General features: G+C 39.4%; 1 protein-coding gene across 7 annotated transcripts in view; it reads right to left on the reverse strand.

Annotated features, from left to right (window-relative positions):
• Positions 1–4702: 4702 nt before the first annotated feature.
• unc79 (unc-79 homolog, NALCN channel complex subunit) overlaps positions 4703–14229 on the reverse strand; it is a 96049-nt gene continuing 86522 nt past the window's right edge. For all 7 annotated transcript variants that reach the window (XM_088353989.1, XM_088353986.1, XM_088353985.1 and 4 more), the window contains 9 exons: positions 12950–13054; positions 10456–10533; positions 10301–10390; positions 10068–10243; positions 7471–7654; positions 7193–7396; positions 6510–6587; positions 5114–5155; positions 4703–5043 (listed from right to left, as the gene is read on the reverse strand). In XM_088353989.1, the coding sequence (XP_088210115.1) occupies positions 4855–5043; positions 5114–5155; positions 6510–6587; positions 7193–7396; positions 7471–7654; positions 10068–10243; positions 10301–10390; positions 10456–10533; positions 12950–13054 (1146 nt within the window). In that variant the 3' untranslated portion in view covers positions 4703–4854. The remainder of the gene's footprint in view (positions 5044–5113; positions 5156–6509; positions 6588–7192; positions 7397–7470; positions 7655–10067; positions 10244–10300; positions 10391–10455; positions 10534–12949; positions 13055–14229) is intronic.

The following is a 14229-nucleotide window of genomic DNA, read 5'->3' on the forward strand; positions in this document are numbered from 1 at the left end:
CCTAATGTCATGGTATATGCATCTCTACTATTTAATGCAGGTCAATGAATTCCAATGCGAATGATGCGCCGTTGAGAAATTTGACGGCCGCACTGGCTGCGAATAAGCCGCTTGAAGCTAATGTCGATGGACAACGTAAGAGATTTCAAGTTTCATGCATTGCCCAGCCTGGGCTGTGCTGCGTTTGCCCTCATAAAAACAAAGTGACAGCGCTGGGCTGGGGGAAACCAGAGATTGTCACTTTCTCCACCGGCCGTACATGGAAGGATCAGCTGCAGCTAGGCAAAGGATGTTTTTTTTGCAAGGTGCATGAGCAGAGGAAGACAAGATGGGGAGATTGTTTCTGTTTATTTTTCAATGGTTCGTCAGTTGTGCGCAACCCTTTTTCTTGTGATTGTTTTTAGGGGGCACCGACACAAACACCAATCAATCTCACTATATATATATATATATATATATATATATATATATATATATATATATATATATATAAGAAAAAGTCTTTATAGCAGGGGTCTCAAATTCAACTTTTTGGAGTTGGGGCCGCGAAACTTGGGTCTGGATAAGGTTGGGCTGCATTTCTACACAAAATAACCTCTAAACAAAAAATACAATTTAAGAAATATGAAGTAAATACATCCATCCATCAATTATCTGCACTGCTTATCCTCACTGGAGTCGCTGGAGCCTATCCCAGCTATCTTCGGGCAGTGGGCAGGGGACACCCTCAACTGGTTGCCAGCCAGTCGCAGGGCACACAGAGACAGACAACTCACTCGCTCATTCACACCTAGGGACAATTTGGACTGGCCACTTAACCTGACATGCATGTTTTTGGGATGTGGGAGGAAACCGGAATGCCCGGAGGTAACCCACGCAAGCACAGGAAGAACATGCAAACTCCACACAGGGAGGCTGTTAGCTGGACTTGAACCCCTGACCTCAGAACTGTGCCGCAGACGCGCTAACCACTCAGCTGTCGTGCCGCCTTAAGTAAATACAATGATCAATCACTAATAAATAAAAAGACATACCAAAATAATAATAATAATAATAATAAAGTCCATCTATGAGTAGAAAAATTGATTTCCCTTATTTTCCAGACTTCAAGGCGCATTTATAAACCCCATATTTCTTTGGAACTCTAAAACCCAGTATGCCTTATGTACCAGAAAATACAATACATGTAATTAGTAGTGCATAATTACAATGAATTCCTACTTCATACAGTATCTATTTACCAATTAATCAAAGAATTTAGTAGTGATACTAGTTGGTTTTTTTTGTAAAGTTGTTCTATTTTCATGTTCTGATGTTTCTTTTCAAGCAACCCTAGCTCTGACAGTAGTCTAAATTTCATGCACCTCGTAGTCCCGTGTGCCTTATATATGAAAATATCTCTGGAAAATTTCTGTGAAAATATCTGTAGGAATTATAGTGCATGGATTAAGAGTACAGTACAGTACAGATCAGATTTTTGGAGTGAGGTAGTTGTGTAAAAAGTATATAGCGAAAGGAAGAAAGATGTATTGGGCATTTATGGATTTAGAGAAAGCATATGTTATTTACATACCTGTCAACCTGTACGTTTTTGCCGTACAAAGTACATTCATTATGCATTTTAAGGCGTGTACGACGTATAAAAAAATCTGTACGGAAAAACGCAAATTTGGCAAGTATGGCTACCATCTGGTAAACAGTGACTATCACGAAACAGCAAATCAATCAAGTCAAGCGAGTTCGCCGCTGTAGCCTCTATCTCGGTATCGTTTTTTTCGTTGCAAATGAAGCGAGCGGTTTGATGCTACTGTGAGCATGCGTCTGCTGCCTGGGGATTTCCCATCATGCATCATTCTGAAAAAAAAAGAATATGTGGTGTAAGATTATTTTGTATTTTGTAAGGGAAAATACCTGAGTTTGTAAGGGCATGGAGCCGTGGAGGTTGACAGGTATGCATTTAGCACTGTGGCAAGTGTTGAGGATATATGGCGTGGGTGGCAGAGCTTGTGTGAGAGTGGGGAGTGAAGTGAGCATTTGGTTTCCAGCATAATTGGGTTTGAGCCTAGGGTGTGATTGATCCGTCCCCCATGGGAATGCGTTCAAGTGGCAGCGGCGGCCAGCACCGTGCAGCAGAGACTGGGGTCAGCCTAAATCACCTTTCCACCTCCCGAGTCCTCACAAATAAAATATATAATTTCGGGTTTGCTCTGGGTTCGCTCCTGCAAATCAAGTTAATTGGTCGGGCTCAGGCTGAGTCAGGCATTATAACCTCGGCTCGGGTCCGGCTGGATTTTTCAGGCCCGATTTTACCTCTTGTCCATAAACTGTATTACAAAGTTAAACATTAAACAATTAAAGGAAGCTATGGTTTAATGTATCACAAGTTCTACAAACTACATAATACTGGAGCTTAAGGCCACTCAGACTATACAATAAATGAATTAAAATAATAACCCATTGAAATATAGGCAGTGACATAACTCAATATTACAACAGGATCAAAAACCAGTAAAGCACTGTGAATTTGTATCAGTCTAAAGATAGGGGATATCATAGATCCATTAAAATAACAATATAAATTTGTTTACATCACAAATCACACCTAGCAGAGAAATCAACCGTATTTATACTTGACTACTTCCCACAACTACACAAGTGAAAGAGTGACCTTCACAATTTTTTAAGAAATGCTCTCTCCTTGATGACCCCGATGGCCTTCAGTCAATTTAAATTGCAGAGTATTGTTGGTTGCTGGTTACATAACTTCGCGAGGGGAGAGGGGAAAAAGTTGATGACAATGAAGGCCCCCATAAACCTGATTCAGGGGTGGAGCGCCTGTCACTGCTAACGTCACGTGACTCATTTTTCTCGCTCCTCTTATTACCACAGGTCCACTTTTGCATGCAAAAAAAAAGAATAAATACAAAAAATAAAAGAATTAACCCAAATGATATGTCTCTCCGATTTGCAGTATTTAGATCCGCAAATTGGGTTGGCGGTAAAGCTCGAAAAGGAGATGTCATCTGTTATATTCAGGCTAATTGGGTTAGACCTCACAACAATGCTTCATCATAACAAACCGCGTTAGCCCTAAGGTAATTGCGTTTGCTTGCTTTAAGTCTATCTGGGATGAAGAGGAGAGGGGGCGGGGCTTCCAATTTGGCTTGTGGTACTCAAGTGGGAGGGCGCGTAGCTCCGAGGGTACACGACGGCTACTATTTTTAAAATCTATTTAATTATGTAAAAGTATACAACTAATTATTTTAGAAAATATACATGTTACCTCAGAAGGCTATTTTCATTTGAGTATAAATTTGTAGTTTAGTTTTAGAGCCCCCGAGGAGTTCATGTAATAGTTATTTCAAGTGTATGCAGAAAAGCTAAATAAATAAATGAATAAATAAGGTATTAAATAAGAACCTAAAAAAATAAATGAGGAATTATTGGCTAATTTTAAGTATCATTTTTCCTATGATACTGAAATATTATATGAAAACAAGTTTATTAATAAAACAAAATTCGATCATTAATACTTAACAAATGGGCAATGTTTTAACTTGGAAACAATTATAATAAAATTAAAATATAAATAATTGATAGATGAGCAAAATTATACACCTGAGAAGTTTAAAAATATACGAAATAAGAACATTGATACTTAAAATGAGAAAAGAATCAAATATGACTGATAAGTTATTTTTTGTTGTATTAAGTCAGAAGAAAAAAAAACCTTATACTAAAATATTGAATATAGATATTTTGTGATATTTTTTCCCAAATGAATTTTCAGCAGTGTATACAATTTTTTAATATAATAATCTATATTTTTCTCTTTTTTTCTCCAAAAAATTAAACCAAGACTACCATACAAATTATGCTTTAAAGTTTATTAATTAGATGAAAAATGTATGATTATAAAGAAAATCTATTTTCTTTTAAAAAGACAGGGTGTATTATTTAATGCCTCCTTAAGGTACTAAAATATTTCCTTCATAAAAAGATTTTTTGAAAAATTTGCAAAAATACACAAACTTGCGCAAACACATGCACTTTTTAAAGAGAAATTTGCATTTATGTTTTTACATAAGATGAGGCTCACCTAGAGGGAGTTGATATAATTTCTAAAAAAACAGAAGAAAAATAGTGCGGTTTGGTCACTCTCAGTCTTGGCAGTTTGTATTCTTGAGCTTTTTATCATTTGGTTCCGGTTGTACTACACAATGCAGCAAGATCTGGTGGTCAAATAACATCCTGTGTCTCTTTAAAATTTCGTCACTCGATGGCTTCGTGCGGTTTAAGAGTTTTAGGCTGAAAAATATTTCAAAAGGGTACTTTAAGAATAAGAATAATAATCATAATAAAAAGCTTGACAAGAACTGTGGTAGATGATGTGGTGCAGGTGGACTCTCCGACCAAAATAGCAAAAAAGTCCTTTCAGATTTGATACTCTGGCTCTATCTTATCGAGTTAGGACCAGTCTCGATGTAGGAAGTCAGCGTGACGGCCGCTCTGACAAGAATCAGAGACTGCGAGTGGCCTAAATGCGAGTCCTGTCATTTTCCCGGAGAGGTCCGGTGCTCGCTCGCCGACCGTAAACAAGGCGGCCTTGATTTAATCGCACTGCCCTTCACATTATGCTAAATTGGACATTTGGGATAGGATAACTAAATGTCACGTTGAAAAAAAGAAATGACATTTGTTTTAAAAAAAACTCTTTTATTGTGCAGTCCAAAAAGATTTACATTCAGAGCACAACACAGATAAATAGAAATATCCCGCGAATTAGCGTCGATCTACTGTACATATTCTAGGAAATAGGTTCAACCGAGGCGAGCGTTCCTTTCCGGTTCGGAGTTACATGGGGTAGAACTGCGAGGCGGCCTCAGATGATTGAATCTCCACCTGAGCCATCTTGAACTGAGTGCACTGCAGCCACTTGCGTAAAGCTAAGGGTGGCGCTCCCGCGTTCTGACCTTGCAGGCACTGGTGGTTCACACGGTTTTGGATGGCCTGGAGACGGAGCTGCAGGCCCGCCGACAGGTGCTGGTGCAAGACGGGAATGTTAAAAGAGAAACAGTGTTTGATATTTGATATGATTTTGAAAAGGGTGTACCTTAAGGTTGGACTGGATCATGGGGAGCCACATTGGAATAAGCTTAAAAAAGAAAAGTAAAAAAAAAAGACATCATAAATATGCTAGTGGCCTCATTTATCACAGGAGATACATTCAAGATATACCTTCAAGATCTATAATTAAATCATTCCTTCCCGTTGATGGATGAAAACACATTTTGATTAAATAAAAAGCTGGACATGATGATGGTGTCCTCATTTATCGTCAATTGCCATTGACGAATAAAGACGTCAGGAATACAATTTTTATGGGTGGGAGGGTTTTCTTGAAGAAGATCCCCAATCCATCCATCATCTGCACCGCTTATCCTCAGTAGGGTCGCAAGGGGTGCGTAAGCCCATCCCAGCTATCTTCGGGCAGTGGGCAGGGAACACCCTGAACTGGTTGCCAGCCAGTCGCAGGGCACACAGACACAGACAACTCACCTACGCATCCACACCAAGGGACAATTAACCTAACATGCATGTTTTTGGAATGTGCCCGGAGGAAACCCACACAAGCACGGGGAGAACATGCAAACTCCACACAGGAGGTCCGATCGTATGACCTCAGAACTGTGCCGCACACGCGCTAACCAGTGCGCCGCCGTGCTGCCCCAAGATCCATAATATTAATCATATTTCATATTACCGGTAAATCGTTTGAAACTAATTATTGAATGATTTAATTATAACGTAAAATATAAGTTGGGGCTAGTGGAAAGCTAAGAATTTTAAATATGAATACAAAAGACTGCAAAAAAGAAATCTGTATTTCTTTCTGGGAAAATGAGTCTGGTGAAAGGAGGTGTTTTTTTTTCACATTTTATGTTTTTATACAATACTTTGAGTTTTATTTTTTTATTAAAAAGTAATATACAAAAGTATACGTTATTTGTTACTGATACAATTAAACTTTAGTAAAAACTCCAAAAAAGGACAGAAGACATTTATGGATTTAGAACTTCCAAGGAGAACAGGGAGAGAAGCTTTCAGATAAGAAAGTCCAAGCCGATCTAAAGGTCCTCCCCTGAGCCCTTTCTTTTTATGACATATCCTACTTTGCAAGAGCATATCCACCCTCAAGGGTGTGAAATCAAAGAACAGCATGATATGATTGGCTGACAGTAATGATGCAAACCGCGCATAACAGTCAAAACAAGGAACAACGGTGAGGAATAATAGTCGAAATAAAGAACAACCCTTGCATCTTATGCGACAATGATGTAATATTCAAAACAACAAACAACAGTGCGCAACGATAAGTCAAAATAACAGACTGGCATCTTAAGAATCATCCTTTGCAGGTGCCCACTATTAAAAAAGAATACATTCTTCAGTTACGTCTTTTAAATTGGTGATGATGAAACTACAGTACAGACAAATTTCTTGCTAACCTTAACAAAGATGGTTGAATTGCACTCCTGGAGGGCTTCCATCAGGCTGATGACATGAAGACACACCATCTCCACCATCTGAGACAAGAAATTGTTTTTAGTGGCGCTCGATTTGCACTCTTGATGTAACGGTACTGCACTCTGCGTCCTGAATTTAGTTTGTTCTCTCTCTGTCCGCCTCACTCCCCTTCTTGCTCTCTTTTGCTTGACTTTACATTATTTGTTCACTCGCTTACTGGAGCTAATTTCCTCCTCACAGCTGTTGGCACCTGTCTTGATTTCCCTCCTACCAGTACTCTCCCCTGTCACTAAATAAACACTCTGTTCCCTTCGGCTCTGTGCTAGTTAGTTGTCTTCCTTGTCTCATTCCAAGCACACCTTTGTTAGCATTTTGCTATTTCAGTGTACCAATCCCTTGCTTGCTCTTGAGTCACGAGTACTGCCTGACGAACTCTTGGACAGTTGCCCCTGCTATTTGGACTCACTGGAACATAGACCCCCTCCCTGCACCCTGGACCACGATTATCGCCTTGCTACCCGACTTTCACTGCCAGAATAATAGAACACTGTTTAGTGTACTCACTAGTATTTCTGCACTTTGCTTCCACATTACTCTGAGTGGGTTTGTGACACTTAAAGCCGTTGGACTCAACACATCACGATAAAAGAGGCAGCGCACTTACCACCTTATTGTGCGCCATAAGTTGCAGGATGCTGGGCGTCACACGACTCCAGAACTCCAAGCCGGTGAGAATGGCGCCAGAAGAAAACTCAGTTTGGTTCTGGTTCTGCAGAGAGGGGGCAGCAGCAGCCTGTTCGCAGTAGACGGTCCACAGTTGGGCGAACATGAAGGCGTGGAACAAGGAGCACATGTGCAACACGGACGTCTGCAGGGAAACGCAAAACAGGGAAGAATCGGATCGCGAGCGCTGCGTCGTATGTGCCGGATGTGTGTGCTGACCTTCGACTGCTCAGGGAACCCGATGAGGATAACGATTAGGTGGTCGGCAATGTGGGAGCCGGCGTCCAGCGGGATGGGCATGCAGGAAGTGGAGCCCTGATGCAGGGCGCAGTGTGTGAGGGAGCCCAGAAGGAGCCAGGACAGCTGACGTACATGGGAGACGCATTCGATGAATTCTTTGGGACTGCACGGGGAAAATCAGACATCAGAAACAAATTTCTCAAGACGTTTTATGAATGATTTTCCACGACATTTTCTTTGAAACTGGAGTTAATCAGATTTAGATTTAGAAATGACTTACAAACAAGCACCGGTTATTTTGTGTTGGGAATAATGCGTTAAGAAGTAGCACTTTACTAGTTCCATGAACTCAATTACTTCTCTCGGGTATTGTAGCGCGTCAGTAATGAATTTTTAGAACTCAAACGTTGTTACAACATGGTGCCTTACTCCGTTACTTATTTAAAAAAGTTCACGAAACACAAGGACATCTTATCTGTACCTGTTCCCCCTTCACTCAAGATAGAATAACCCTGAGTCTGTCAGCATCACACCTCTAATCATATTGTAGAAGAAGAGTTGGCATGTTTATATGGCCATACAACAATACAGTTACGGTGGCACCATCTCAACACAGAGTAAAATAATTTCTTCCAACTGATATTCTCCCTATCATATATACTCATATCTTAACAGTATTTACAACTATAAATTTAAATACTGAATTCAAGGGGTCAATATAAATGCACAAATTCGGTTGTGTCACCAGTAGCGAATTTCAGGCACTGTATGTTGAGTGGTTGTGGCTTATATAGGAAGAACAAATCGAAAGGAAATCAATAGGGCAAGCATGAGCACAGATTTTAGGGTAGACTTCATCTAAATCAGGGGTCGGGAACCTATGGCTCCCGAGCCTTATATGGCTCTTTCTATGAGTATCTGTGGCTCAGAGACAAATTTGATTGCATGCAAAATTTCCCCATTTTGTTCAATACTCGAGTTGTCTATTCTATTCAGGTACACGCAAAGCCAAACCAAAGCTAAATTTCATGATACAACTTCGCAGTATATATAGGGCACGTTTTTCACTACAATTTACAGTCAAGGTGTCACACAAAAAAAGGGGGGAAAAAAACTTGTTTTGGCTGTACAACGCTAAAGAATCCTTTATATAAAAGTTCACTATATAATCTGTGTTCAGTGTTCAGATACCTTATGATGAATCCACAGAACTGTAAATACGCCAAAACACCGAAAGAGAACTTAGTCATTTGATTGGGTGAGTGGGAGGGATGGGTGGAGCTATGCAAAAAGTGCAAGCACTCCCTCCCATCTCTCGCCCTACGCCGTCTGCGCCAAATATGAGCTCATCAGGCTCCCTATTTGAAGAATGTTGTGACGTTTTTACACAATAACTGCTTGCATCTGGTTTTGAAACCAAAATGTATGAAAAAAGGGTCAAAAGGAGTTTAACCGGTCTTGAGTAATTGCAAGAAAGAGACAAGTTTAAAGTGGTATGTTTGTTGATTTTGGGACAGGGGCTCTGGCATTATTCTCTTTTCATAATTTTTATTAAATCATCAAAAATAAATGTGCTGAAGACTAAGCTTTTGTCTGGGGCGCGGGTTTAGCAATTTAGTAAATTTGTCTCATAATATATGGTGTGGCTCTTTCCTAAAATAAAATTAATATATTTTGCTTTTATGGCTCTTTGAGTCAAAAAGGTTCCCGACCCCTGATCTAAATGTTGGTCTTTTTATTTGTTAACTTATCTTTGCAACCCGCCATATCTGGAAAAAAAGAAAACGTCTTGGAAAGTGGTATGAAGCCCATAAACAAAATGGATGTGGAGTGTCTCGGATAAGTGTTCGTTTACAAGCTCTCAAGATTAAGTAAGACAAGATTTATGAATGCTTTACCACTTCCACAGGTTGGTGCAAATGTTTACTTCTATTTCTTTTATAAGTTGTTTATTTTTAAGCAGTTTTAAGTAGTCGGCTCCAATGCGAGTAAATACCGTAATTTTTAAGATAGTTGTTTCAAGAGTAACGCGCTTTTTTTAGGGTGTCGGTAACCCTGGGGGTAACAGAATAACCTTTTGAGTGAAGTAACTAGTAACAGTAATTAATTACTCTTTTCTCTAATTTTGAGTAGTGCTCGTTTGCGATACGAGATGCTGATACCACTATCATATAAGCTTCTATGGTTGAAATTTTTACAGAATTACCTTTAATGGGACACACTTTTATATTTGACCACTAGATGTTGCAGTATTGTGTCGTGCATCGCAAAACCAGTGCAAAACACAAGGAAGAATACTAACTACGGAGACCCAGAGTGACCAATTTAAAAATTCATCAGATTTAAATAACTAAAAATGCAAAGTAAAACAAGTCCTTTAACACTAAAAACGATAACCTTGTAATATATTTTTAATTTTAGATTTCCATGATGATCGATGAGGATGTACCTGCAAGTCACTGTTTTAGAGTACATGTGTTTAAAGTGTCAGGTAGTCGAATGCACTCAAAGCTTTCTAAGGTCCGATATGTCCTACAAATGTCCTTTAACACAGACAAGGACATTGGAAGTCTTACCCTTGTTGCATGGTGGAGGGCGGATGGTAAAGCCAAGGCAGATACCGCACCACGGCTTTATTGTCACGATGATTGCCTTTGCTGATCTCCATGGCGGCCACTTGCGCCAAGCCCACTTTAAGGTTCCCTCCGAACGTGTCCTCGTGCAACGGCTGGCAGCACGCCTTCATGTGACTCTGCAGGAAAAGTTCATGGTCGATAATCGTACGTTGGCGATGAGAAACGATACTCACTTTGAGTTTGGTCAGCGTGTGCATGTCAGCAATGAAGTCCAGGAGCTCGCTTATGTATTGTCTCATGCATTCCATCGCCGCTGTCGTGCACTGTTTAAAAGAGGAACACTTAACTTCAGATGAAGATTCTTATGAGGTTTTTAGTCAGATCTCACCCCGGGCAACGTTGCGATCATGTGCTTTTGGATGATGGTGGATTCTGCTAGACGTGTGCCGATATCTGCGCAAATGAACTTCAGGAAATAGCACAGTAAGTTTGAAACTCAAAATCATTTTGGTTAAAATGAAAAAAAATGGGTCAGAAACACAGGTGGGTAGTAACGGAGTACATTTACTTGAGTAAGTTTTGGGAAATTTTGTACTTCTAGGAGTATTTTTATATCCATATAATTTTACTTTTCCTTGAGTAAATTTGTGAAGAAAAAACTCTACTTTTACACCGCTACATGAGGCAAAATTAAAGCCGTTACTTCGGGACTTAATCAATCCCCTCCACGTAAGTACGCGTCTGTCTGTCTCCGCTAAGGCGTATTTATTTTGACACAGAGCTCCGCCAGGCTCTACAATGTTTAACCAATCAAACGTAGTAGCCTCGTCACGTGACCATATACAACTTCAGGTGGGAAATTTTGTTTACGGATGAAACAGATGGGAAGTATTGCTTAGCAATACCGACTATGAAAACACAAAAGAGGAGGAGCACCCCTGGCCTCACATCAAAAGGATGTTCCCCTTAAAAAGGGAGGGAAACACCAGCTACAATGTGCAATGTCTCCTTTGTTGGAATTGATGGGCTAGCTTGTTGTTACGTTTGCAGAGCCTCTTCAGATAAGTATTGGGGCTTTAAATGTGCCGCTTGGTGCTACATGTGCTTAATTTATTTATATTTTATTGTTTATTAAAGCACTTGATCTGACGTTGATTATTTTACTGTACTTTCAACTGAAATGTATTTTTTTGTTGATTGGATGGACTTTGATGATTTGATGATCTGTTTTTAAAAAAAATAATAATAAATGCGACGTTGCTACAGTTACTCAGTACTTGAGTAATTCTTTCACTTTCACTCGAGTACGTATTTGGATGACTAATTTTACTTCTACTTGAGTAATATTATTCTGAAGTAATCGTACTTCTACTAATTTTTGGGCTACTCTACCCACCTCTGGTCAGAAATTATGCGATACGATACTTTTTTACTCAACTTTTTGGTTTGTTTTTTGCAAACTTCCTGATCATTTGGGTTGTGCTTAACTTACGACACAGGGTGGTACTCAAAAAAACGCAAGGCAATTTGTTGGAGTCTATTTGGTATAAACTAGGGTTGAAGGTGAATATTATGTTCAACAAATCTAAAATCTTTAGTAGTATAATTTCTTTAAACAATGTGTAGGCTTGAAAGGGACAGTCAAGTCAAGTCATGTTTATTTGTGTATTATTTGACCACTAGATGCTGTTCTATTGTGTAGTGCAACAGAAAACGAGTGCACAAAAAGAATACAAACTACAGGCTCGAAGTGAGCAAAATGCGCCATTTTACTTTTGGTTTTTTTGCCCAGACTTTTTGATGTTTTTGGGTACCCGTAGCAGAAAGACAACAGACAATTATGTTAGCCTCCTTCAAGAGTCAAGGTAAAACTTCTCCACCTATGAGTATTTTGAAAAACAGATTTTTATACGATAGTTTGTGAATTTTTGTTTATTATTTAAATCAATATAGTTTTTATTTCCACTAAATGGTGCTTTATAATACACATGATTCTTTTTAAAACAGATCAACCCATTTATGGGGGTTGTTGACACAGACTCCATTTTGTGTCAATGAATTTGGTCCAACTTTCTGGATGTTATTTTTTTACACAAACAAATATTTGTTCAAAACCGAAAATCTTGGGGGTTTGTTTGGCAAAAATAGAACTAATAGCAAAGGGGGTTGTGTTGGGATTGTAGACAAACTGAAATAATTAGTATTATGTATTTTTTTCCGGAAAAACAAAATCACTTGGGTTGTTCGAAATGTAAATACCTCGATATTTGCCCTTTTATTCAAAACAATCTAAAATTGGGGAGTGTTTAAAATCATTTGTACTAGTTTTGGGTATGTTTTTGTTACAAATTTAAGATCATTTTATTACACAGCAACAACAATTTTTTGTTTTTGTATCCGACCTTCATTTTATACTATCACGAAATGACACCGTTTTTTTAGACGAGGGTTTATTTTAAGGCACAGTGGCTATTATTCAGCGCCTTATAGTGTTAAAAAAAGAATTAATTAAAAAATATAGCGTTTTTAATAATGAGGAAAAACACATGAATTATCCTACGGTAGCCTTCACTTACAGAGAGCTGACATCATTGTCCAACAACCTGCACACAATAGAGCGATATCTAGTGGTTAAATAATACACACTGTCTCTTCAAAAAGGGTTATTTGTAAATATTTAGTTTTGAGGGATTATTTACAGAATAAGTAACCCTTTTATGTCATTGTTGCGGGGTGGTTTTGTACGGATGAAAAACAGTTGGGTCAGATAAACCCCTTGGAGTAGATTGCCCCACTTTTGGCCAAACTTTAGTTCTTTCTGACCCAATTTAGAATCTAGTGTAAGTTTTTATTCATTTATTAACAGTTTTTTATCTTTTTACCTGGACCAGCAGTAACAAGTTTGTGTCAGGGAGCGGGGATTTGAACTTGAGAGCTTGGAGAAGCTCCAGCACTACAATCCGCGACATGTAGAACTTGTCTCGCTCCTGGATGAGAAGAGAGAAGAAAAGGGAGTCAATGTACTGGACTGTCTCAGAAAATTAGAATATTGTGATAAAGTTCTTTATTTTCTGTAATGCAATTAAAAAAACAAAAATGTCATACATTCTGGATTCATTACACATCAACTGAACTATTTCAAGCCTTTTATTATTTGAATATTGCTGATTTTGGCTTACAGCTGAAAAAAACTCAAAAATCCTATCTCAAAATATTAGAATACTTCCTCAGACCAAGTAAAAAAAATAATTTTATAACAGCAAAACTAAATCAAACATTTGAAAATGTCCATTGATGCACTCAGTACTTGGTTGGGAATCCTTTTGCACGGATTACTGCATCAATCCGGCGTGGCATGGAGGCAATCAGCCTGTGGCATTGCTGATGTGTTATTGATGCCCAGGATGCTTCGATAGCGGCCTTCAGCTCATTTGCATTTGTAGGTCTGGTGTCTTTCATCTTCTTCCTAACTATACCCCACAAATTCTCGATGGGGTTCAGGTCAGGGGAATTAGCAGGCCAATCAAGGACAGTGATGCCATGGTCAGTGCACCAGTTACTGGTGGTTTTGGCACTGTGGGCAGGTGCCAGATCATGCTGGAAAATGAAATCCTCATCTCCATAGAGCTTTTCAGCAGATGGAAGCATGTAGTGCTCTAAAATCTCTTGGTACACAGTTGCATTTACTCTGGACTTGATGAAACACAGTGGACCAACACCAGCAGCTGACATGGCTCCCCAAACCATTGCTGACTGTGGGAACTTCACACTGGATTTCAAGCAACTTGGATTTTGCTCCTCTCCAGCCTTTCTCCAGACTCTGGCGCCTTGACTTCCAAATGAAATGCAAAACTTGCTTTCGTCTGAAAAGAGGACTTTGGACCACTCTGCAACTGTCCAGTGCTTCTTCTCCATAGCCCAAGTCAGACGCTTCTTCCGTTGTCTTGAGTTCAGAAGTGGCTTGACCATGGGAATACGGCTATTGTAGCCCATTTCCCGGACACGTCTGTGAACTGTGGCTTTTGATACCTGGACTCCAGCTTCAGCCCACTGTCTTTGAAGCTCCCCCAAATTCTGGAAGCGGCTCTTCTTCACAATTTTGTTAAGGCTGCGGTCATCTCTCTTGGTTGTGCAGCGTTTCCGGCCACATTTTTCCCTTCCA

Source organism: Urocampus carinirostris, chromosome 15 (assembly GCF_059441175.1).
Source record: "Urocampus carinirostris isolate Australia breed hairy pipefish chromosome 15, RoL_Ucar_1.0, whole genome shotgun sequence".
NCBI lineage: Eukaryota > Metazoa > Chordata > Actinopteri > Syngnathiformes > Syngnathidae > Urocampus > Urocampus carinirostris.